Source organism: Aethalodelphis obliquidens, unplaced genomic scaffold, assembly GCF_003676395.1.
Source record: "Aethalodelphis obliquidens isolate GAN/ISIS:26980383/991018 unplaced genomic scaffold, ASM367639v1 scaffold2, whole genome shotgun sequence".
NCBI lineage: Eukaryota > Metazoa > Chordata > Mammalia > Artiodactyla > Delphinidae > Aethalodelphis > Aethalodelphis obliquidens.
This window is the reverse complement of record NW_020837946.1, coordinates 58,520,037-58,547,765: the sequence shown is the minus strand read 5'-3', so window position 1 is coordinate 58,547,765 and position 27,729 is coordinate 58,520,037. Positions and strand designations below refer to the sequence as shown.

The following is a 27,729-nucleotide window of genomic DNA, read 5'->3' as shown; positions in this document are numbered from 1 at the left end:
CAACATTACTAATTATTAGAGAAATGCAGATCAAAACTGGTCAGAATGGCCATCATCAAAAACTCTACAAACAATAAATACTGGACAGGGTGTGGAGAAAAGGGAACTCTCTTGCACTGTTTGGTGGGAATGTAAACTGATACAGCACTATGGAGAACAGTATGGAGGTTCCTTAAAAAACTAAAAATAGAACTACCATATGACCTAGCAATCCCACTACTGGGCATATACCCAGAGAAAACCATAATTCAAAAAGACACATGCACCCCAATGTTCACTGCAGCACTATTTACAATAGTCAGGACATGGAAGCAACCTAAATGCCCATCGACAGACAAATGGATAAAGAAGATGCAGCACATATATACAATGGAATATTACTCAGCCATAAAAAGGAACAAAATTGGATCATTTGTAGAGGTGTGGATGGACCTAGAGTCTGTCATACAGAATGAAGTAAGTCAGAAAGAGAAAAACAAATACTGTATATTAACACATATATGTGGAATCTAGAAAAATGGTACAGATGAACCTATTTGCAGGTCAGGAATAGAGATGCAGACATAGAGAACAAACGTGTGGACATGGTGGGTGAGTGGTAAGGGAGGGTGGGATGAACTGGGAGATCGGGACTGACATATACATACACATTATCATGTGTAAAACAGACAGCTAATGGGAACCGCTGTATAGCGCAGGGAGCTCAGCTCGGTGCTCTGTGGTGACCTAGATGGGCGTGATTGGGGGCGAGGGAGGGAGGTCCAAGAGGGAGGGGATATATATATACATATAGCTGATTCACTTCATTGTACAGCAGAAACTAACACAACATTGTAAAGCAACTATTCCCCAATAAAAAAAATTAAAATGAAAACAAAAACCCCCACAATACATGATTTAGAACAAACACTGAATATAATCATCTTTGATAAAACATAAATTCCTACACATTTTAATTTTGATTTATGTAAACTAAAAATCTTAATGGACATTTATTTTAGATTTACACCAGTCACTAATAATTGGAGCCAAAAATAGCCTAAAGAAATCAAATGTGCCCTAATAGCTCCTGAATTTATACTAATGAAAACTAGAATGTGCAACCAAGAAAAATGCCTCTAACAGTTTAAAATTAATTTATTTTATCAGAAAAACTACAACTAAGAATCAAGGGGGGAAATGGGAAGAGAGGGCACTCTGGCCTGGGCAACAGGGTAGATGGTGGTGCCATTCACTGCAATAGGAAACACTGGAGAAGGTTCAGGTGGAGGTAAAGAAGGACAGTTAATTCAAGGTTGCTGGTCACAGAGTCTGAACAGCTTGTGAGACAAAACAGTAAAAAAGCTGGATCTACACAGATGGAGTGCATCCAAAGTAGTAGGTTAGATCATTCAAGGACTATAAGTAGAATGAGAAGAGAAAGCAGCCTATGAGGAATGCAGACATTTAAGGAACAGGCAGAAGAGGATGAACCTGTGCAGGAAAGGCGTACCCAGAAAAATGTGCTACATTAAAGAAAGGAAAAGTGGTCAACATCAAATACTGCAGAAAATTCAAGAAGGAAACTAAGAAAATGGGCAAGAAGTGAAAAAGTGTTTAATAACAAGTACAGATATGTCTGGCTTGAGAGGGAGACAGAAACATGACACTACAGGCTAAAGGGGACCAAAAAAGAGAGTCTGGGGGAAGAAGTGTTTTGTTCTACGTTTGAAGACAGGGAAGACTTGAACATGTGTAAATGTTCATGAGAAAGATCCACTATAGAGGGAGAGACTGAAAACACAAGAATAAAGTCCCTAAGAAGTCAGGAGGAGATGATGAGCCATAGCACTTACAGGCTTAACTGCTGGAGCACAGCCACCTCCTCTATTACATGAGGGAAGAAAAGATATAGGCACATTCATTCAATAAGTGATTAGCTACTATGTGCCATGAACTGTGCTAGACCCCAGAGGCAGAGAGAATTTGATGCCTAGAAATTAAGGGGAAATGGTTTCTATTTCCTCAGTGAAAGCATGAAGAATTAGATATGTATAAAATTCATCCAAACACACAACATAAATGAGTACTGACCTCTGTTCCTTTATAATCAGGTGTCCACCTGCATCATTATGACAAGACATTTAAATATATGCACAAATACCGCATAGTATTAGCTTTTTTACAAGTTAAATAAAAGACAGCATATGGATAGCACGTATCCAGAGTTGGATAAATTTTAAGTCCATGAAACGAGGAATTTTGTCAGATGTTTTTAAAGCTACTCATCTTACATTATTTGTGACAAGACAACAAGGAAAAAGGACGACAGAATAATATTAAGAGCAGATAAAGGAGTCTAGAGAGAGAGAAGATTTAAAGAAATCGTAGAGAACAAATAAAGCAACTGATGAGAGAGGGCAAGAATGAAATACAACCTGACTGAGGGGATAACGATATTACAGGTCATTCCTACTCCTATTGTTAATTCTCTTAACTGGAACCTACAAAATATCTTTAAAGAGTGTGTCATGGCCATGGATACTTATAACTTAGTTCTCTTTCCTATTGAATTCCAATAAAACAAAGGCACATAGAACATAACATGTCCAAACTGAACACATCTTGTCCACTCACCAAACCTTCTCCTGCTTCCCCCTTTATTGATAATTGCAAGCCACCTAATGGCTCAAACCATCAATTTCAGGTGAGTCCTGTCAGTCCATTCCCAGCCTCTCATGTCTCGCTTCTGCCAATCCAACTTCTACAGAGCTTCCAGAATCTTCTTCCTAAATACAAAATCTAATGGCATCACTTTCCTGATTCATTACCTGCACTAATTCTCTATTTTCTACAGTATTAAGTACTAACTTGTTAATTTGGTACTCAAGAACCTTCTCAATCTGGCCGCAACTGCTCTTCCAACTTCAGTATTAAAATACTGAAATTCTCATCACTGTCAGAACCCATGTCCTTTCTCAATGTCACACCCATAAGTATATGCCTCTCTCGCCTGGACTGTTTTCTAGCTCTTTTCCTTTTTCATGTAACCAACATCTACTTATCCTTCAATATTAGTTCAAATGTCATCTCCCTTATACATGCTTATGGTAGAATTAGTTCTACTTACTGGCTCATACATCCCTTTAGATAATAAATGCTTCACTCAAAAGTGCTCAGAAAATACAATCTGACTAAATGAACAAACCCTTCCTTAAGGAGGAACTTCCAGTCTAGGTAATAATCTACCTGGAAAACTCTGCCCTCTACTTCTCTATGCTCCTTCTATCTGCAAATAATACATATAGAGAAGATTTAAAAATTTAATTTTATCTCAAATGGATACTTCATTTTCTAGCATTACTTACTGAAAACAAAAAAGAGTCAGTTCATATGGACAGGACCACAAAGTGCTCATTAAAGACAATAAATTATTTGCCCAAGAAGTGTTATACCCAATTTTTAATCATTTTTCTTGCTCATACGCATCTGGGGTATTTTAGAATCTTAATCATAAATTTCACCCATCTAGTAAATCTTAAATAATTCCTCTTTGCCAACCTGCATTATCAACTTAATACAGACACCTTTAAAAACAGGTCTTCAGGGCTTCCCTGGTGGCGCAGTGGTTGAGAGTCCGCTGCCGATGCAGGGGACACAGGTTCGTGCCCGTTCCGGGAAGATCCCACATGCCGCAGAGCGGCTGGGCCCATGAGCCATGGCTGCTGAGCCTGCACGTCCAGAGCCTGTGCTCCGCAACGGGAGAGGCCACAGCAGGGAGAGGCCCGCGTACCGCAAAAAAAACCAAAAAAACAAAAAAATAGGTCTTCAGTACTAGGCAGTCAAGTTTGTATCTTCCTCTATATCTTAGTGTAGATAATAGCAAAATATTTTTTACCATGCTGCATTAGTGTCCTGCATGGTACCTAGTTATCCTCAGAAATCTACTGTTTATAAAGCTCAGGAGAAGGGGAAGTGATACCCATCAAAATGGCCCACAGAAGTATGAAAAGGTACTCAATATTATTAGATATCAGGAAAATTAAAATTAAAATCATAGTGAAATATCCTACACATCCACCAAGATGGCTAAAACTTTTTAACAGGTCACCTGTTAGCAAAGTAATAGAGCAACTGAAACTCTCCCACACTGCTGGTGGGTGTGTAAATCAGTATAACAACTTTGGAAATCTTTTGACCGTATATTTTAAAGATGAACCTATGTATACCCTATAACGGAAGCAATTTCACTCCAACGGAAAGGCATATACACATGACACCAAAAGTACAGAAATTCATCCTAAACTGGAAGTAACTCATATATCCACTAGTGTTGGAATAGAAAAATCATAATATATTCATTCATACAGTGTAATATGTTAAAACAATGAAAATTAACAACTTACATGCAACAGGAACACCACAGACATAATATTAAACAAAAGAAGGCACATACACACTCTCTCTTACATATAATACCTCTATCTATAGAGAGACAGATATACCATTTAAATAAAGCTCAAAGCAACAGGAAACACTACTATACAGTGACTGCCTACCTTTACGAGGCGTAATGACTGGGTACAGGGAGATTGAGGAACTGCTGGCAATATCTTATTTCTTGATCCAGGTGGTAATTTTTCCTATGTGTTTGTTTTACAAAAAATCATCGTTACACACCTATGATTTGTACATTTTTCTGAGTGTATACTATACTTTGAAAGATCATTCTAAATAAAAAAATTTAAAGTAATCTATAGGAGATGACTTAGGGAATTTGTTAAAGACAGTCAATCAATGTTTGTTGTGGTTTCATCTCTAGTTCCTGTATAACCAACTAGCCCCTTCTCCCACCACTGGAATTAAAAACAAAAACATAAATAAACAAACAAAACCTTAAGATGACTGGGCTCCCAGCAAAGTATTGCACTGGATCTGAACCCAGGCATTTGAATTTCGGAGCCTGCACTATTAAGCACTAGTCCATATGAAATTAATAAACCCCTCGTTAAGATAACGCAGTAGCAAGACCAAGAAATTAATCACATTTTATTTCTCATTTGAATTTCCAGTGTCTTAAACGCATGATAATACACTTCCATATTCAGTAAGTAATTATTAAGAATCTACTGGATATCAGACACTGTGCTATGGGACAAAGAATTAAAGGGAAAAAAGAGAAAAAGAAAAAAAATGTCTAAGGGATTTTATTGTAAAAGAATAAAGTCATAATCAAAAGAAAAAAAAAGATGACTGTGCTCCAAAAATTAAGTCAATTTGAAGTTTAGGACATAATGTTATTCTCTACAAATATGTGAGTGATTACAATATGCCAGTCACTGTTCTAGGTTCTAAGGATAAAAGTGAACAACAGTTAAGCTCATGTCTTTATCAAGTTTCCTTTTTAGTGGGAAAAGACAGAACAAATAATCAAGTAAATATGGCTGACCCTTGAACAATGCAGAGTTAGGAGTGCCATTGTGTAACTTATAGTTCTCCTTCCGTATACATCTGCCTATTCAACCAACTGCAGATCGTGTAATACTGTTGTATTTTCTATTGAAAAAACTCTGCGTGTAAATGGATTTGAGCAGTTCAAACCCATGTTCAAGGGTCAACTGTACACAGCATTTTGTGTGGTGGTGAACTGTTATGGGAATAAAGTGAGGTAAGGATAGACAGAAAGTGAAAGGAGAGAAGTACTTGCTGTTTTAAATAAGTGGCCAGAAAAGGTTTTGCTAATACGGTGACATTTGACCCTGAAGGAGGCAAAGGAGCAAGAAGGTGGGGGAAAGTATTCCAGGTAGAAGGAAGAGCAAGGTGGATGTATGCTTGGTGTGTTCAGAGAAATGCAAGGAGGCCTGTGTGGCTAGAAAGAAATGAATGTGAAAGAAGAGTAGTAAGTAACAAGATAGCAGAGATAAAAATGTAAAGGTGGGATAAGATTATATATGATGTTATACATTGTGTACTACCTTGTAGGCCACTAAAAGTTTCCATTTTAGGGCTTCCCTGGTGGCGCAGTGGTTGAGAGTCCACCTGCCGATGCAGGGGACGTGGGTTTGTGCCCCAGTCTGGGAGGATCCCACATGCTGCGGAGCAGCTGGGCCCGTGAGCCATGGCCACTGGGCCTGCGCGTCCGGAGCCTGTGCTCTGCAGCGGGAGAGGCCACAGCAGTGAGAGGCCCGCGTACCGCAAAAAAAAAATAAAAGTTTACATTTTATTCAGTGAGTGAAGCCACTGAGAGTAGAGGGGTGATACAGTGGCGTAAAACTAGTTGTTAATGAGTAAGTGGTAAGGAATGGTCAGAATCAGGAAATACTTTGTAGGTAGAGTCAAAGACATTTGCTAACAGGGTTTTATGTGAGGTGTGAGAACAAGGAGTTAAATATAACTCCAAGGTTTTAGTCCTGAGCAACTAAAAAGATGGAGTTGCCATTAACTGAAACAGAGTAGAGTGGGGGTAGAAAAAATTACGGGAGAGGGGTGCCATTCAGGGGTCCATTTTTGGATATGAAAGTTTTGAAGTACCTATGAAATACCCAAATGATCATGTTGATTAGGCGGCTGACGGATCTGGAGTTCAAACAGAAGTATGGCCCACAGATATAAATTTGGGCATCATCAACATTTACAGTTGGTTACTGAGAGTCACCTGGAATGTAGTATATATATATATTTATAGAAAGAAACCCTAGGCACTTCAAAGCTGACAAGCAGTGATTAAAAAAAAAAGAAAGAAAGAAAGAAAAAAAGCCAGTGAGACAGGAGGAAGCTGGTATCCAAAAGCCAAGTGAAGAAATCATTTCAAGAAGAAAATAATCAGGGGCTTCCCTGGTAGCGCAGTGGTGGAGAGTCCGCCTGCCGATGCAGGGGACACGGGTTCATGCCCCGGTCCAGGAGGATCCCACATGCCGCGGAGCGGCTAGGCCCATGAACCATGGCCGCTGAGCCTGCGCGTCCGGAGCCTGTGCTCCGCAACGGGAGAGGCCACAACAGTGAGAGGCCCATGTACCACAAAAAAAAAAAGAAAAGAAGAAAATAATCAAAGATGTCAAATGCTTGTCAGTCAAGTAAAATGAGGATTGAGAAATGACTTTTGGATGTAACAATGTGGTAATATCTTGACAAGAGCTGTTCCAATAGAGAAGTGGGAATACAACCCTGCCCAGAGTACATTCAAGAAAATGGAAGGAAGTGAACTAGAAACAAGTATATACAAGTCTTTCCAAGAGTTCTGCAGGGAAAGTAAGCATTATAAAAAGGGCACTGAAGGTCCTAAACTAGCCCACAAGGGTAGATTTAACACATAACACTACCTGAAATAGTGTAAACTCACCTTTATTTTCAGTAGCACTACCTATATAATATACACTACTAATATAAAAATGAACATGCTTATTTAAACTTGACTTTTGGTACTTAAGGAATAACAAGTTTTAAACGCAAGAAAAAAATATAAGCAATGGAAACAAATTCTCAAGGACATTTGAGTATACATTTAAGAACTTTATAAACTAACAGCACTGGTTTTTGATTATATCTATTCTCTACCTCAAAATGCTTAAATGTCCACTTCACCTGGCCTGGTATATGACTGACAGTATCTTTGTGCCATAGTTATAGTTGTTTTCAAGGCCTACCCCAATAAAACAAGTTTGTGAAAGGGATATATAAATGAAAAAAAATTTTTTTCCAATTTCCTGCACACCTCGGTAAGAGCTAAAGGAAAAGAGAGAGAAACAGAGACTTTAAATGATGAAAAATACACACACACACACAACACAGTATGGTTACAAAGATAAGACTAATTTTCTTGTATAGCCAATGGACAAACACAAAATAACAGAAAGGTATTATTTTAACATGTCATTAATACACTTTAAGTAGAGGAATACCAAAAAAGTAGAGACTGGCGTACGGAAGTGTGGTGGTGAGGGTGTAGATGGATCCAACTTCCCATAGACACCACTATATAGCACTGATGACTTCAAAGAGTTTGGCTGTTTTTGTGGATTAGGAAGAGGATGAAGCCAGTGGTCTCCAAATCTTCTTGATTGCTCGACACTATTAGTAAAGTTGTGAACATGCACCCCGTAAATGTGTTTATTAAGTATATACAAGTAGTACTATTCTAACTGATTATTAAACAGTATAAAACACAAATAGCTATATAAGATAAACAAATGTATTGTTAACTGCGATAGCTCAATATTAGACAATGTCACAACAATATTTAGGTAAGATTCAGTGTTATCAATAGCAGATGGAAACTCTACCATTTTCAATGATACTTGCATTTCTTTTCTATTTAATCCATGGTTTCTTTACATGAATATTAAAGCCACTTGTCCACTCTGAAGGACATTCAGTTAAAACCAAAAAATACAATTCCATTTAATCCAAGCATATCCAAGTACATATAAACAGCAATATGCAGCAGCATGCTAAAAGCAACAAAAAGTGGGTAAGTGAGCAGGCTTATCATATGTAACACAAACACAAATGACATGGAATTAGTGAAGGCACCAATGGCAATCTGTATAATCAATATTAGTTAAGCATTAATAACAAGAGTATGTTTAGATTTCTATTAAAAATATTACAAGAAAATGTTAAATGCCTCCTCCTGAGACTATTTGCTACTTATTTGTCAATAGAGCTAATTGAATATTTAAGATAAATTATTTACTGGTTTATCAAGTCTGAAACATGCATATTTAAATAATACCAGATAAATATGAATTACAGTACTATTGATAAAATGAGACATTCTCCTTTATCAATAGCGTATCATTAGGATTTTGTTGTTCTTATCAAAGGCTTTCATGTTCTCTGCCTTCAATTTTTAAAGTACTGATGAAATTACTTCATTTGATTCTGAAAGTTTATTTTCCTTACATTTTTCTTTAATCAGTTTCACCTGCTATAAAAATCACCTAAAGAGAATTACAGGATAATCCTACAAGATCTTGTATATTGTTTAATTACATTTTCACGTTCATAACTATTTAGATTCCTATGGACATTTCAGAGCTACCAAGTCTTTTTTTCTAGTTTTTCTTTCAATGGGATAGTTCTAAACTATAGACATGGATTCCTAAAAATATAAGTTCACTAATCTGATCAAAAGAGGTTAACACTTTAGGGGAAGGTTTTAAAACCAAATTTTCTTTAACAAATATAAACTTTATATATATAAAATCTCTGCTTTAACATGAAGCAATCTCTTTCCCATAAACCCTATCTCCTTAGATTTGGATCATTACTCTTCTATGACTGCTCCCTTCCCCCTCCCCCACTTAAATTTAATCTTTTATTTCATCTCTACTAATCTTTTTCAAATCCAACCCCCTTCTATTTTTTTTTTTACAGCAGTTTCCCAAATTATTTTCAAACCTTTTCTACCCAACTGGAGATTATACATTAATAGGAGTATTCTTCCTAGTAAATCTAAACAATACAAGCTTTTGTAAGATACACACACATAGATATAAACATAACTGGAAATGACTGATTTTCTAATATGCCTTACAGAAGACCTCATTTTACAGACATACCACAAATATATGAGAGAGACTATGACCTGCAATTAATACACTGTGAACAGTGAAATACTAACTTCACTTTAATCTGAAGTACTAAATAAGTTACTGTTAAAGGAAGTGTTCAATACCATATGCTAACGCATATATATGGACTTTTTAAAAGCTGTACTCGTGAACCTAGTGGCAAGGCAGGAATAAAGACGTAGAGGTAGAGAACGGACTTGAGGGCACGGTGGCGGGGGGAGGAAGCTGGGATGAAGTGAGAGAGTAGCACTGACATATATACACTACCAAATGTAAAATGGATGGCTAGTGGGAAGATGCTTCACAGCACAAGGAGATCAACTTGATGCTTTGTGACAACCTAGAGGGATGGGATAGGGAGGCTTAAGAGGGAGGGGATATGGGGATATATGTATACATATAGCTGATTCACTTTGTTGTACAGCAGCAACTAACACAGCATTGTAAAGCATTTATACTCCAATAAAGGTGTGGGAAAAAAAAAAGGAACAGTGTTCTACTCTATGATGACTATAACATATAAGATTTACTACTTGTTGGACACTATTACAAGCACTTAACATACACTGACTTACTTCGTACTCCCAACTACCCTAAGGTTTTAGTCATACTTTTCTCCCAACTTTCTAGATGAGAAAACAAAGAGGTTAAGTTATTTGCCTGAAGTCACACAGCTAAAAAGTGGCGGAGCCAGGACATAAGACAAAGAATTATGCAAAACCGTATTATAAACATTGCTAAAAATCAGTTCCCGCGCTTTTAAAAATGTCCGTACCTAGCACCGCCCCTACATCCAAATACTGGCAACCCTACGGTGGTCACTATAATAATTTGGGGAAAACTGGGATGGGAAACATTACCTGTGTGTAACTTTGCAAAGTCTGAGACCTCTGAGGTAGAGCACAATGTAGAGTAGAGCACAATGGAGGGCAGATGTCAAGGGCCCGACAACATCTTATTCAAAGAATCCATGTCCTTAGACAACAGATTTGTGATTGCCGAGAGGGAGGGGGTACGGGGGAGGGATGGATTGGGAGTCTGGGGTTAGCAGATGCATTATATACAGAATGGATAAACAACAAGGTCCTACTGTATAGCACAGGAATGGTATTCAATATCCTGTAATACACCATAATGGAAAATAATTTTTAAAAGAATGTGTATATATATATATAACTGAATCACTTTGCTGTACAGCAGAAATTAACACAACACTGTGAATCAACTATACTTCAATAAAAAAACCAGGGGGCTTCCCTGGTGGCGCAGTGGTTGAGAGTCCACCTGCCGATGCAGGAGACACGGGTTTGTGCCCCTGTCCGGGAAGATCCCACGTGCCGCGGAGCGGCTGGGCCCGTGAGCCATGGCCACTGGGCCTGCGCGTCCAGAGCCTGTGCTCCGCGGTGGGAGAGGCCGCAGCAGTAAGAGGCCCGCGTACCGCCAAAAAAATAAAAATCAGTTCCCTCCCAGGGCTAGTTCCCAGGAATAGCAGTCTAGCCTGCTTACATATGAATATGTAGTTTTAATTGTAGTTTGTTCAAACCAGTGCGACTTAAAAAATCTGGGGACGATAAAGAAAATGTATAGACATACAATGAAATATTGTGCAGCCTTAAAAAGGAAATCTTGTCATGTGCTACAACATGGATGAACCTTGAGAACATTACACTAAGTGAAATAAGCCAATCACAAAAGGACAAATGCTCTATGAGTCTACTAATGTGAAGTATCAAAAGTAGACAAAATCATAGAAACAGAATGTAGAATGGTGGTTGCCAAGGGCTAGGAAGAGGAAAGAAGGGGAATGGATACAGATTTTCAGTTTTTCATTATGTAAAGTTCTACAGCCTGTTGCACAGCAGTGTGAATATATTTAACACTACTGAACTATACACTTAAAATGGTAAATTTAATGTTATGTGTTTTTTACTATAATTTTTAAAAATCTGGGAAAATCTCCCGTTACTTCCCACTCTCAGAGATGACTTATGTTAGGAATCTTACAGATGAAATCTTCAGTGTCACAGATAAGAAGTTCAAATTAACTATGAAGGATACACATCAATATAAGATATTACTGCAAACGGTACTCTTTGCTAAGATTCATCCCTTCCTCCATTAGCTGCAGAGACTAGTTTTCCTCTCTAATTTCAGATTTATAAAGACTACTTTAAAACTATTCCGAAGTTTTTTAAAAAGTAAAAGCTGTTTTCCTCCAACACTCCCCCAGGTTAAAATAATACCAAAAAGATAGTTCTCAAAAAGTCCTGATTGCCCTCTAAGAAACAATAAGAAAGTGATTTGTTACCAGCAGCTCTCACAACTCTCACTATTCAAATCCTAACAGTACCAAACACTCATACTAAGAGTAGATTCAATTTTTAGAGACAAGATGATAACCAGAAGTCACATGTTATGAATACTAGTATTTAAACTGGAAGATATAATTTTGCTCTTCATTCAAAACAAACCGTGACCACAATATAAATTGGATCTCTACAGTAGTTTACCTCCCTAGCACCTAATCATCATTGGAATAAGCAGAACACCTCCTCAGCCTAAGCAATTCAGGACCAATTTTTTTTTTAAGTCTTCTTAGGAAGGCCAAGAAGGGAAATATACAAAAACGTAGTAAGTTATACATGATTTTGTTTTTTAACCTCACCTCTCACAATCCTATTCTCAGTTTTTATATCATCCATCCGGTAGATAAACATATCTTCTCCCATGTTCACAAAGCTATGTTTATGTTACTCACCAAGGGTGCAAAATATAGCTCTACATTAATTCTACTACTAATCCATTCTAATTTCATGTTGCAAGAAAATTCTCTTCCAAACTGGTTTGCAGTCAGGAATTCCCTGGAGGGTCAGTAGTTAGGACTCGGCGCTTTCACTGTCAGGGGCCCAAGTTCAATCCCTGGTTGGGGAACTAAGATCCTGCAAGCCTCGCAGCACAGTCAAAAAAAAAATTGGTTTGCAGTCATCTGTTAAAACACTATTTTAAAAAATAGCTATGGAAGAACAGATAGTTGTTTGAATACTATGTATTATCATAATTGGTTGAAATACAATGGCAATAGCATATAGTATACTATATGCTCATCTCAAATTTATATAACCTGGGTTTCTTTTGTAAGTTTTAATTATTAAAAACTCTTTAAAAGGACTTTCCTGGTGGCACAGTGGTTGAGAATCAACCTGCTAATGCAGGGACACGGGTTCGAGCCCTGGTCCGGGAAGATCTCACATGCCCCGGAGCAACTAAGCCTGTGCGCCACAACTACTGAGCCTGCGCTCTAGAGCCTGCGAGCCACAACTACTGAAGCCCGTGTGCCTAGAGCCCGTGCTCCACAACAAGAGAAGACCCCACTCACCGCAACTAGAGAAAGCCCATGCACAGCAAGGAAGACCCAACGCAGCCAAAAACAAACAAACAAAACTCTTTAAAAAATTAAACGTTGGAAAAGAGTATGGAGAACTGCGTCTTGTCTCTCAACTCAGGCGTCAGTTGCTGAAGGGGACCGGGCGAGCAGTGCTGCCACCACCGCTTCCTGATTGGCTGCGGGTGGCTCCCTCTTCGTTCTGATTGGCAGCTGGTGAGCTGGATGATGCTGAGCAAGGGCCTGAAGCAAAAGCGAGAGGAGGAGGAGGAGGGGAAAGAAGCCCTGGCAGTCAACACCTGGTGGCTGGATCCTGGCCACCCAGCAGTGGCACACGCACCCCCAGCCGTGGCCTCCCGTTCCCTCTTTGACCTTTCGGTGCTCAAGCTCCACCACAGCCTGAGGCAGAGTGAACCGGACCTGCAGCACCTGGTGCTGGTAGTGAACACACTGCAGCGAATTCAGGCGTGCATGGCACCCACAGCTGCCCTGCCACCTATGCCCAGCCTGCCTACAGCCCCAGGCATAGCTGACAACCTGCTGGCCAGCTCTGATGCCTCCCTCTCAGCCTCCATGGCCAGCCTTCTGGAGGACCTCAGCCATATTGAGGGCCTGAGCCAGGCTCCCCAGCCCCTGGTAGATGAGGGGCCACCAGGCCACCCCACTGGGGGAGCCGCACCCAGCTTGGGTGCCTTGGACCTGCTCGGCCCAGCCACTGGATGTCTGCTGGTCGATGGGCTTGAGGGCCTGTTTGAGGACACTGACACAATGTATGACAGTGAACTTTGGGCACCAGCCTCTGAGGGCCACAAATCCAGCCCTGAGGATGGGCCAGGCAAGGAAGAAGCTCCAGAGCTGGATGAGGCCGAACTGGACTACCTCATGGACGTGCTGGTGGGCACACAGGCACTGGAGCAGCCACCAGGGCCAGGGTGCTGACTCCCCCAGAGCTGGGATGTTGATCTGGTGTCCAAACTGAGCCTGGTGGCTGGACCAACTCTCCTTTGAAAGACACAGCTGGCTTCCCTAGAGAGGGGCTTTGGAGAGAAAGAATCCAGTCCTGGGCAACTTCACCTCCGTCCTCTGGTCTCTGGCTGATGGGGGTAGACTGGAATTGGCCCGTGTGATGAAATGACAGGGCCTGGTGGCTGGAATGTGACTGGACCAGGCCCAGTGCTGAATCCCTGGAGGCACAGCTTGGTATACTCTTTCCCTGATGTGGGAAAAGACCCCAACCAGTTTTTTTGAAATTAAAGCCAGTCGTGGGAAGTCTCAAAAAAAAAAAAAAAAAAGAAAAGAGTATGATCTACTACTTCAATGTTTAATTATTTGTATATCACTTTAAAAATACATAGAAAATGTCTAAAATTTTAAACCTTCAGGGCATGAGTTGTTTAGGATGGTAGTTTACCAGATAACTACAGGTTACCATATTTTGAATGGACATCTCTCCAGAATTCATTATATATTTACCTACCTTCTTTAGTGGGAAGCTCAGTCTAATGACTCAAATTCATTAGTAAAAATAATTTATGGTAGTAAACAAGCCCTAGAACATTGTACTAAAAACATATACAGAATTCTGGCTTTTTATTTCTTGTATCTACTTGTGGGTTTTTTGGGGTTTTTTTTTTTGCCTTCTTCCCAACTCTTCCATCCTCCATCTCTCAGGCTACACATCCATTGTCCATTCTAATGTTTATCTTCCAAGCCAGTTTTAAACTTGGAAATCAGCCAGGATTGTTAAAACTGTGTATAAATATTGGATAAATTAGGTCTACAGAAAGAACCTAAAGCTTTTCCTAAGAAACCCAAACTGAAAACAATGAAGATGGGGACTTACCTGGTGGCACAGTGGTTAAGAATCTGCCTGCCAATGCAGGGGACATGGGTTTGACCCCTGGTCCGGAAAGATCCCACATGCCACAGAGCAACTAAGCCTGTGCGCCATAACTACTGAGCCGGCACTCTAGAGCCCGCGAGCCATAACTACTGAAGCCCATGCACCTAGAGCCTGGGCTCTGCAACAAGAGAAGCCACCACAATGAGAAACCCGCACACCGCAATGAAGAGTAGCCCCCACTCACTGCAACTAGAGAAAGCCCGTGCAGCAACAAAGACCCAACGCAACCCAAACAAACAAATAAATATATTTTTTTAATGTTAAAAAAGAAAATGAAGATGGCCACAGTGGCTATACCTGCTCCAGCAAAGGGATTTTCAAACTATAGTTTCTTAAAAGACACTACAGGTGTCAGCAGAAAAGATGACTATGTATAAAGTCTCAGATCCTCATATAAATCAGAGCAACCCCATAAGATCAGTGTTATACACTGGAGTTCTACCTAAGGCTTCATTTGAGGTTAGGTTCTGCTCTAGCACTGAACTAAAACTGATGTTGCTGCCACTGACACTAGGGTTAAAAAAAGATAATGGTTTAGGGTTTTTCCCCTACTCACCTCATTTAAAAAAATATTCCCTTTAAACAAAACAGTCCCTTGATTTCCTCAATCCTGTGTTTAAAATGCATATTACTTTTTCTAAGGATTATTCACTACACTTTCTATAGATTCAACAATCTTAATTTGAGCTTTTACCACCAGAAAGAGGAAACAATGCTTTAAATCATCCAGTAAACCATAATGATGCTACGTATAGCTTTGAACAATTATTTCTAGTTAAAATGTTACAGGTTTCATTGTTCTCTAATTTTTCCTGTGTCTTCTACAATCTCTCTGCCATATTACCTCTACATAAAAGAGAGCACTTAGTCCATGTGTGGGCTTGGCTATTATAAGGAATATAAGCCAAAAAGCTGTATTTTGGCAGTTTCAGAATTTGTACATCTTCTGCCCTCAAATTTCAATGTGTTCAATTCAAACATTTATTGAGCACCTACTGTGACTAAAATTATCACCTAACACATCAATCGGAACTAGTGAGGTGGTGGTACAGTAACAAACAATCCCCAAATCTCAGTGGCTTGACATAACAAAAGTTTATTTCTCATTAATTTTACATGTCCAACTCTGGTTGGCAGGAGAGATCTGCTTATCACAGTCCCTCCACTTGACACATGCTTCCAAGATTGTCTTGCCAAGGAAGGTAAAAGGTAATGTGGTAAATCACATCCTGCTCTTAAACTTTCATTCACATTTTATTGGCCACAGTAAGTCAGAGAGCCATGCCTGATTTCAATAATGGCATGAAAGGGCAATCCTATCATGTGCTTAGAAGAGAAGTGGTCTATTTATGAAGAAGCATGATTCCCAAGTCCCTGTGCTGATCAAATATTCAATTTACTTTTCCTCCCACATTTGGATACACCTGTCCCCTTTCATGCAGAAGATAACCCAAAAATCCCACCTAGTTATAGCACCAAGCTCAAAGCTCTCAGGTCCAGACGTGGCCCTTGTTCACAAAGACCTGTTTACTAAATCAAGTTACCTACCTCCCTTCACAGACACAATATACAATGATAGAAAAAGCTAAGTATAACCATAAAAAACACTCCTGTTCAAAAGAGGAGGAACAGGAGATAAAATAGTCAATAGTTCATAGCAATTCACATACCCCGCTGAACAGATAGTGTAAGTGCTCTCAGTTCTGGGGGAGAGAATTCTCTGACTGATCACTGGGAGGAATTTCTAAGTCTAGTATTCTCTGAGCCTTTTGGCTCTACCTTCCAGGAGATTTTTTTTCTTGCCTGCTATCTTCCTCCACCACAAGTGAAGTGAACACAGGGAGTGTACATCCTTAGCTAAGAGGAATTTTCAGCCTGCTGGTAGAAGGTTAGGGGGTGGTGACCAACTCATGCAATCACACTTTCTTCACACTTTCCATGCTGGTTTCTTGGGCTGTACAACTCCCTGAAAAACTTAGACACTTCTTATCTGTTCTAGCCATTGCCAAGTGCCAATGTCTAGAACCATAGCTTTTTTTCTAGATATGTCTTTTAGACTTTCTACATTTCTTTGCTTTCTTGCCCCAAGAGACTGTGTGCTATCTATTTCTCTCTATTTAATTGTGGGTGCCCTGGAACTACCTGGCTTTAGTAGGGAATCCATACCTTTAAAAAAAAGTCTCTTTTCCCTAGCCCAACAGAAAGGCACCACCCCCTTAAGTAGACCTTTACTCTGAATCACCTTAATCCATTCAGACTTTTTAACAATGAGTGATGGTCATAATGCTGATTGCCAGAAAAGTTTTAATTATCTGCTCAAAAGGCTTCTTAGTTTCATCTCTTACTGACTGACAGTGAGAAACAATTGCTTCTTCCAATCCTACAATTCCCCAAATTTCTGGCCTCTCTTTATTGCTCTTCATTCCCACTTGCAAACTAGCCAATCATGTTCTAGCTCATTTTTTTTTCTTCCATCTTGTCAAATGGAGCCAACAACAGCTAAAATACAATTTGTTTTCCAGCCTCGTCCCTAAAGCTATAAATGCATTAGGTACATTACTGGCCTTCCAAGTTATTGCAGGCAAGTTTTACCAAATGCTTCTCTGCATCGCATCTTCCCAGCCTCTAATATCAGTTTCCTTGCTACCTGACCCCTGACCAATGCAACATTTGAGGGGTTCTGTTAGAGTACCCTACTGCTTGTACCAACTTTGATTTTAGTCAGGATAGGTTACATAAATGCTGCCCAATAGAAATATAATTCAAGTCACATATGCAATTGTAAAGTTTCTAGTAGCCACATTTAAAGGGTAAAAAGAAACAGTGAAATTAATATATTTCATTTAACCCAATATACCCAAAATAATTACATTTCAACCTGCAAGCAATGTAGAAATTATTGAGTTATTTTACATTTTGTTCATACCAAATCTTTAAAATCCAGTTTATATTTTTATACTTAATCACATCTCAATTCAGTCTAGCCACATTTCAAGTGCTTATTAACAGCATCATGGAGCGAGTGGCCACCATATTAGACCATGCAGGGCAAAATAAAATTGCAGTAGCTAACAGCCCCTGAAATCTCAGTGGCTTAAAACGAAGGCTTATTTTTTATTCATGTCCACCGTAGCCAAGAATGTTCTGTATGCTTTCCTCACTTACAGATAGATCCAGCCTGGTAGAACAGTCAGTAGAGCATACATAGTTCACTGGCCAAAGCAAGCTACACAGCTGCATCCAACTTGGTTGTGCCCGGAAAGAAACCCGGAAATACAGGTAGATAGCTCTAATGATCATCACACCCAATTTTTAAACTGCAATTAAAAACTTCCAAATTATGTCTTCAAAGAACTATATCTTTTAAATTTTCCTTCTTTCCCAATAGACACCTACTTCAAAAAGCAAATAAAGCAATGACGTAGTAAGCTACTACTAGATAGTTAGAACTCTAGGACAAATGCATTTTCTTTGCTATGAAACGTAACTTTTTCAATAAAGTTTCTGAAGAGTCAGTAAAAGCAATTGAAAAAGTGTGACTAGATCTCAAATACTATTCCTTTTACTTCATTTTGGCAAACAAGTACTTCAAATCCTCTTTAACTTTTCTTATCAAGCCTTTCCAAGGGACTACTGCCTCTGAAACAAGGCTGAAGAAAAATTAAATGGCAGAGGAAAAGCCACATTTATTCCTCAAAAGTGGACAAAAGAGAGGAAAATAACATTAATCAAAACTAAAGATACTTCTACTACTTTTTTCTAAAAGATTTCCTTATCTCCTTTAGAAGTTAACATTCCGCCATTTAACACTGTAACATAAAAACCAATTGCCTGGGCTTCGCTGGTGGCGCAGTGGTTGAGAGTCCACCTGCCGATGCAGGGGGACACGGGTTCATGCCCCGGTCCGGGAAGATCCCACATGCTGCGGAGCGGCTGGGCCCGTGAGCCACGGCCGCTGAGCCTGCGCGTACAGAGCGTGTGCTCCGCAACGGGAGAGGCCACAACAGTGAGAGGCCCGCGTACCGCCAAAAAAAAAAAAAAAAAAAACCAATTGCCTATTTATTCATCCCAAATAAAGGTATTACTTCAAAGCCTAAAGTTCTACTTTCACAGGTCTAAGGCTGAAACCCCTTTCTTCTAAAAAATAAACTCTTACACTCTATTCCACCTTCACTTAAGCATCCAAAGAAAGAATTTTACCCTATTAGAGGACCCAAGATACTGGCTGGATTACATGAAATTTTAGGTATTAAACGGTATCTCAGTGAGGTATAAGTGGTAGGCAATAAAAGAGCATCATGACTTTCCTGACGGCACAGTGGTTAAGAATCCACCTGCCAATGCAGCGGACACGGTTTCGAGCCCTGGGCCGGGAAGATCCCACGTGCCATGGAGCAACTAAGCCCATGTGCCACAACTACTGAGCCTGCACTCTAGAGCCCACGGGCCACAACTACTGAAGCCCGTGCCTAGAGCCCCTGCTCCGCAACAAGAGTAGCCCCTGCTCGCCACAACCAGAGAAAGCCTGCTCACAGCAACGAAGACCCAACGCAGCCAAAATTAATTAAAAAAAAGCATCACAAGGAGGGACTAATGTAAATAAAACAGCAAATTTTGCTTAGGGAATACATGTGTGCTGGTATATATGGGGATTGGTTTCATATAACCATTAATACCGCCCTATAAAATCCTTGTTTTGAAGCCGGGTATTCTACCTTAATTATGAATCAGGGTAAAATAAACTCTTAAATAAAGAATAAGTGATAATACCTCGAACTAATAAGCAATCAATGTAGACGACTTTCTGAGAGAAAATAATAAGACAAAGCCAAACCCCAAACAAACAAACAAAACCAAAACTATACTGAATCCAAACTAAACTTTCTGATGCCAGACATCGAAGAGAAATACCTGTTTTTCTGCTACCCAAAGAAATCTACTACCCACTAAAACTTTATAATCCTAAAAGAATATCTTAGAAATGGTACCAAATATACACATTTTCATGCATTTTTATTAATGCTAACAGAGTACCGAATTTATAGTTCCCATCCCCAAAAATCTCCCCCAAATCTTTTTTATAACTTTCTCATTCAGTTTACCTACTTATAACTTTCTCATTCAGTTTACCTACTTATGACTTCATGTTATCACCTCTCTTCTACAGAATTCCAGTCCTCTGTCTTGAGCTCAGTCCTCTATCTCTACCACCAATAGTCATTGCAACCTAGCACCACAAATTCAATCCATTAAAACTGGTATCCCTTTACTTCCCCCAGATCAGTTTCCCTTCCGAACTCTGCCCATGGTATGATCTTTTTAAAATAATGGACTCATCTTTTTTGTTTGTTTGTGGTATGCGGGCCTCTCACTGTTGTGGCCTCTCCCGTTGCGGAGCACAGGCTCCGGACGCGCAGGCTCAGTGGCCATGGCTCACGGGCCCAGCCACTCCGCGGCACGTGGGATCCTCCCGGACCGGGGCACGAACCCGTGTCCCCTGCATCAGCAGGCGGACTCTCAACCACTGCGCCACCAGGGAAGCCCTAAAGGACTCATCTTTTATTCCAGATAGCTTATCACTAAATCCTGTAGATTTATCTTTTGAAATGTCGAGCATTTTTACTTCCTTGCTTTATCCCTGTATAATTGAAATAGCTTCCTATCATCTACAGTGCCAGTTTCTTCCCATTCCAATATATTCTTAAAGTACAAAGAGTTGACTTATTCATGTTATTCATTTGTTCAAAAACCTTCAAGGACCTACGTTAAAAATATTAAAATCCTCACCAATAGTACTTAGCGCTGTCTACTCTTACCCAAACATGTCCTAACAGTCTCTGGTCCCCAGACAACATCAAAGCCTTCTATTTATGCTGTTACTGCATTTCCCAAAGCGTTTCTCACAATTAACCCAATGAAATGCTTATCTCCAGAGATGTATAGTCTAAAAAAGAAAAAGGATGCTGCTTCCTTTCCTTAAACAGTCAGGTTTATTTTCCACAGGATTTCTCAGACTTTAATAAGCTAATGAGAATTTTTCATAACCTATTTAATAATACCCATTAATATCTTACAAGCCATTTTTTGGGAAATGCTGGGCTATTAAACTGTCTTCTGGATAGACTGTCTCTATTCTCACTTATACGGCTTTTTGCCTTGTTAGAACATACCTTCCCCTCATCTTTCTACCTATACAAATCTATATTCCTCTACTGAAGTTCTCTCTTTTCCATAAAATCTTCCCTGACAGCTGGAACCCTCTTTGATCTAAGACTTCTCTGAACTTTAATTCTTCTAAATTTCCTCATATGCAGACAAGACTAAATCTAAATTCCTTTTGCTTCTCTTGTTTTTTTCCCCCCACAGATTTATAGATTGCTTTCTGAAACATAATTCTCAATGCCAAGAGTCTTTAAAAAACTACACATTTAACACAATTACACAACTGGAAGCAGTATAAAATAAACAAGTACCAGGAATCTCACACAACTGAACCAAGTTAATCATTTCAGAAGCAAGCAGGTAAAATTTACATTATATGTTACCACACAAACCTATGTTTATCCTGTACCTATTACTGACATTTCATTCATTCACTCTCAAAAAATGCAGAGATCAAAAGATGAATAAGAAATAATTGCTGATTTCCAAAAGAAGACAAACATGTTAACTGTAATACAGAAACATGCTATTAAAAATAAAGGAGGCAGGAGTCAGGAAAGGCTATGGGATGAGGTAGTATCTGAGCTAAGCCTTGGAAGATGTCCACTCAAAGGTTACTCCTCTACTCCTCCTTGTTCCCAACTGTGGTTCAATGTTAGTGTACCATTTACCACATTACATCAGAATCTTCTACCTGACTGCCTAACCCAATGGTTCTCAAAGAAAAGGGGGGAAATTTGGCCCTCCAGTGGACATTTGGCAATGTCTAAAGCCCTTTTTTTATTGTCATGAATGAAGGATTAAGGGGTGCGACTGGCATCTAGTGAGGGATGCTGCTAAACATCCTACAATGGAAAGGACAGTCCCCATAACAAAGAATTATCAGGTCGAAAATATCAGTAACATGGAGACTGAGAATACCCAGTCTAATCTTTAGATTATCAACAATTCTGGTGCAAGAAGTATCTTATTCACCTTTGTATGCCCAGCACTGGACACAGCAGGAACTCTATACACAGTGGTAAGTAAACCTCAATTTAAAGGCAATGGAATACAATTTTACATGTCAATTATACCTCAATACAAATGAAATAAAAAATAAAGCAATGGAAGAGCCAGTGAAGATTTTAAAGAAGGCAACAACATGACCTGTGTTCACTGATGTAAAGGATATACTGGAACAACTTCCAGTATCTTCCAAAATTAAAGATGTATATAATCTCTAAATATATATCTATTCTTCAGATACACATATTTTCCATAAGTGAAAAAAAATATGTGTATAAGGATATTCACTGCAGTATAATTTGAAGATAGAAAATAAATACCCACCAATAAGGATCTTACTAAATGACAAGATACTTGTTCAATAGAACACTGTTACTGTCACTGCTAAGAATGAGATAGCTCTCTACTTGTAATATTAAGAGATCCAACATAAAAATTTTTTATGCAGAAGAATGGTACAATTTCAGGGAATGGTAGAGAATACATAGGTATGGTAGTGTTTGTAAATGTATCCTTCCACCAGAGATATTCCATACAGTTAAAAAAAAAAACCAAAAAACTGGTAACAATGGCAATCTCTAGGGAGAGAAACTGGGGGGTTAAGATAAGGAGGGAAAGAGACTAACTCTTTAATGATTACCCTTTAATATATTTTCTGAATGCATGCCTTGTGCAGGTATTACTTATTATTCAAGAAAAAATTTTTCGAAAAAGAATTTTAAATGCACTATAAAGAGGAAAGATTAGAGGCATGGAAAACAAATTATTGTAACAACAGCCTAGGAGAACAGTAAAAGCCAGACTAATAAAATGAAAATGGAAAGGAAGAACAGATCACAAAAACATGGCAGAGATAAAACCAAAAGGACTTGGAACTTTCTACCAGGAAACAGAAAAGAGTTAACCCTGCACCTGCATGCAAGCAACTAAAGGTAACTGGAGAAAAAACACAATTGTACTAATTATTCAACTGAGCACCCAGTAACACCTGCAACTGTCTCACCAATAATTTCACTTTGCAATTGTCTCAGATGACCATTTCATGCCTTTTTCCTTCTTAAATTTCTAAAACCTGTCCTCCTCACCCATCTCAGCTTCTTATAACAAAAGGAAATCAGAAGCAACCTGACAAGAATGACCTTATCTTCCTACCAACACATCTGTACCCGCAAAGCCCTATCCCATGCCCTTCCCATTAAAACATGATTATTCCCACTCTTCTCTGTGGCCAACCTCTATACCTGTGTCCTGTATTTCATCTTGCTTGCCTTCGTAATAACTTTCCTCCATTATACCTTCTTCCTGCATCATCAATTTCTTCCTTTTTTTTGAGACGTTCCCAGGAAAGCCCACCCTGACCTCAAGCTTACCTCCAACTACCATGTCTTATTTCAACATTCTTCTTCTTAACAGAAAAAACCCTTAAATTATTTGTCTGTAATTACTGTTGCTACTCCCTCTTCCCTTCATCTCCTTTTAAATCACTCTATTCAGACTTTTCTCCCCAACACTCCACTGAAACCACAACAACTGGATTCCCATTCTTTACCATCTTATGTACCCTCCACAATATCTGAAAAGTTGAGAACTCTTCCTTTAAGTGGTTCATTCACTTGGCTTCCAGGATATTCCTCTCTGCTGGAAGCGCCTTCCATTTCCTTTACTGGTTGCTCCTCTACTTCTTGCCCTCTAAATGTTGAAAATGTCCTCAGATTCAGCCAAGGATTTCCCTCAATTTTGGTCATTTTAAGTTTCAGTTCCTGAATTTGTATTTGGTCCTTTTACAATCTGCCATGTCATTTTCATAACAATCCCCAACTCTCTGTTAAGAATTTTCAACCTTGGCTTTTTCCTTCCAGACCATAGTAAAACAATTGTTTAAATCCATATGTGGTATATAAAGTCCCAGTAAGTCTTACTTCTATTGTCTGATGTTTCTGCTGGTTCTCACTCATGGCATGTCATCTCCTCATACGCCCAACTACCTCTGATTCTGTGCTAGACACTGCATTTGAAAAATCAAGGAAAATAATCTGAGGCTCAAGATACTATTTTCCAATCTTTTCTTTATCTATATTCTTTCTGTATTAAGCTACTAATTTTCAAACCAGTTGTACTTCAAAATCTCTTGGGGGCTTTTAAAATACATCTTTCCTAGGCCTAATGCAGAAATTAAATTAGAATTGGGAGGACGCTCAACACAAATTGTTGGCATTTTTAAAAAGTTCCCTGTGAGAGAGAGCAGACAGCAGAAGCAAGAACTACAACTCTGCAGCCTGTGGAAGGAAAACCACATTCACAGAAACACAGACAAAATGAAAAGCCAGAGGACTATGTACCAGATGAAGGAACAACACATAAAACCCCAGAAAAGCTAAATGGAGATAAGCAACCTTCCAGAAAAAGAATTTAGAATGATAGTGAAGATGATCCAGGACCTCAGAAAAAGAATGGAGGCAAAGACTAAGAAGACATAAGAAATGTTTAACAAAGACCTAGAAGAATTAAAGAAAAAACACCTAGAAGAATTAAAGAACAAACAAACAGCAATGAACAATACGACAACTGAAATGAAAAATACACTAGAAGGAATCAATAGCAGAATAACTGAGGCAGAAGACCAGATAAGTGACCTGGAAGACAGAATGGTGGAATTCACCGCTGCAGAACAGAATAAAGGAAAAAGGATGAAAAGAAATAAAGACAGCATAAGAGACCTCTGGGACAACATTAAATCCAACAACATTTGCATTACAGGGGTCCCAGAAGGAGAAGAGAGAGATAAAGGACCAGAGAAAATATATGAAGAGATTATAGTCGAAAACTTCCCTAACATGGGAAAGGAAAAACCCACCCAAGTCCAGGAAGCACAGAGAGTCCCATGCAGGATAAACCCAAGAAGAAACAAGCCAAGACACATAGTAATCAAATCAATAAAAATTAAAGACAAAGAATAATATCGAAAGCAGCAAGGGAAAAATGACAAATAACATACAAGGGAACTCCCATAAGGTTAACAGCTGATTTCTCAACAAAAACTCTACAAGCCAGAAGGGAATGGCATGACATATTTGAAGTGATGAAAGGGAAGAACCTACAACCAAAATTACTCTACCCAGCAAGAATCTCATTCAGATTCAATGGAGAAATCAAAACTTTTACAGATAAGCAAAAGCTAAGAGAATTCAGCACCACCAAACCAGCTCTACAACAAATGCTAAAGGAACTTCTCTAAGTGGGAAACACAAGAGAAGAAAAGGACCTACAAAAACAAACCCAAAACAATTAAGAAAATGATCACAGGAACATACATATCAATAATTACCTTAAACGTGAATGGATTAAATGCTCCAACCAAAAGACACAGGCTCACTGAATGAATACAAAAACAAGACCCATATATATGCTGTCTACAAGACACCCACTTCAGACCTAGGGACACATACAGACTGAAAGTGAGGGGATGGAAAAAGATATTCCATGCAAATGGAAATCAAAAGAAAGCTGGAGTAGCAATACTCATATATTAGATAAAACAGACTTTAAAATAAAGAATGTTACAAGAGACAAGGATGGACACTACATAATGATCAAGGGATCAATCCAAGAAAAAGATATAACAATTATATATGCACCCAACATAGGAGCACCTCAATACATAAGGCAACTGCTAACAGCTATAAAAGAGGAAATCGACAGTAACACAATAATAGTGGGGGACTTTAACACCTCACTTACACCAATAGACAGATCATCCAAAATGAAAATAAATAAGGAAACACAAGCTTTAAATGACACAATAGACCAGATAGATCTAATTGATATTTATAGGACATTCCATCCAAAAACAGCAGATTACACTTCTCAAGTGCGCACAGAACGTTCTCCAGGATAGATCACATCTTGGGTCACAAATCAAGCCTCAGTAAATTTAAGAAAACTGAAGTCATATCAAGCACCTTTTCTGACCACAACTCTCTGAGATTAGAAATGAATTACAGGGGGGAAAAAAAAAACGTAAAAACCACAAACACATGGAGGCTAAACAATATGTTACTAAATAACCAAGAGATCACTGAAGAAATCAAAGAGGAGATCAAAAAATACCCAGAGACAAATGACAATGAAAACACGACCATTCAAAACCTATAGGATGCAGCAAAAGCAGTTCTAAGAGGGAAGTTTATAGCTATACAAGCCTACCTCAAGAACAAGAAAAATCTCAAATATACAATCTAACCTTACACCTAAAGGAACTAGAGAAAGAAGAACAAAAAACGCCAAAGTTAGCAAAAGGAAAGAAATCATAAAGATCAGAGCACAAATAAATGAATTCGAAACAAAGAAAACAACAAAGATCACTAAAACTAAAATCTGGTTCTTTGAGAAGGTAAACAAAATTGATAAACCATTAGCCAGATTCATCAAGAAAATGAGGGAGAGGACTCAAATCAATAAAATTAGAAGTGAAAAAAGAGGAGTTACAACAGACACAGCAGAAAGACAAAGCATCCTAAGAGACTACTACAAGCAACTCTACGCCAATAAAATGGACAACCTGGCAGAAATGGGCAGATTTGTAGAAAGGTATAACTTTCCAACAATGAACCAGGAAGAAATAGAAAATATAAACAGACCAATCACAAGTAATGAAATTGAAACAGTGATTAAAAATCTTCAACAAACAAAAGTCCAGGCAGGACCAGATGGCTTCACAGGTGAATTCTATCAAACATTTAGAGAAGAGCTAACACCCATCCTTCTCAAACTCTTCCAAAAAATTGCAGAGGAAGGAACACTCCCAAACTCATTCTATGAGGCCACCATCAAATCACCCTGATACCAAAACCAGAGGAAGATACTACAAAGAAAGAAAATTTACAGACCAATATCACTGATGAATATAGATGCAAAAATCCTCAACAAAATACTAGCAAACAGAATCCAACAACACAGTAAAAGGATCATACACCATGATCAAGTGGGATTTATCTCAGGGATGCAAGGATTCTTCAATATACGCAAATCAATGTTATACACCATATTAACAAATTGAAGAATAAAAACCATATGATCATCTCAATAGATGCAGAAAAAGCTTTTGACAAAATTCAACACCCATTTATGATAAAAACTCTACAGAAAGTGGGCACAGAGGGAACCTACCTCGGGCTTCCCTGGTGGCGCAGTGGTTGAGAGTCCGTCTGCCGATGCAGGGGACAGGGGTTTGTGCCCCGGTCCGGGAAGATCCCACATGCCGCGGAGTGGCTGGGCCCATGAGCCATGGCCGCTGAGCCTGCACGTCCGGAGCCTGTGCTCCGCAACGGGAGAGGCCACAACAGTGAGAGGCCCACATACCGCAAAAAAAAAGAAAAAAAAAAGAAAAAGAAAGAGGGAACCTACCTCAACATAATAAAGGCCATATATGACAAACCCACAGCAAACATCATTCTCAATGGTGAAAAACTGAAAGCATTTCCTCTAAGATCAGGAACAAGACAAGGATGTCCACTCTCACCACTATTATTCAACACAGTTTTGGAAGTCCTAGCCACGGCAATCGAAGAAGAAAAAGAAAAGGAATACAAATTGGAAAAGAAGAAGGAAAACTGTCACCGTTTGCAGACGACATGATACCATACATAGAGAATCCTAAAGATACCACCAGAAAACTACTACAGCTAGTCAATGAATTTGGTAAAGTTGCAGGATAAAAAATTAAT

At 39.0% G+C, this 27,729-nt stretch overlaps 2 protein-coding genes across 6 annotated transcripts in view; one reads left to right on the top strand and one right to left on the bottom strand.

The window, feature by feature from the left end:
• SP3 (Sp3 transcription factor) overlaps positions 1 to 27,729 on the bottom strand; it is a 64,999-nt gene that overhangs the window by 11,988 nt on the left and 25,282 nt on the right. The window lies entirely within an intron of this gene.
• Positions 12,948 to 14,202, top strand: LOC113631547 (SERTA domain-containing protein 1-like). The gene has a single exon (XM_027128107.1). The coding sequence runs from the start codon at positions 13,159 to 13,161 to the stop codon at positions 13,870 to 13,872; it is 714 nt and encodes a 237-aa protein (XP_026983908.1). The 5' UTR covers positions 12,948 to 13,158; the 3' UTR covers positions 13,873 to 14,202.

What these genes read in the sequence shown, in the direction of transcription:
- LOC113631547 (XM_027128107.1), top strand. Translation starts at nt 13,159, where the DNA reads ATGATGCTGAGCAAGGGCCTGAAGCAAAAGCGAGAGGAGGAGGAGGAG.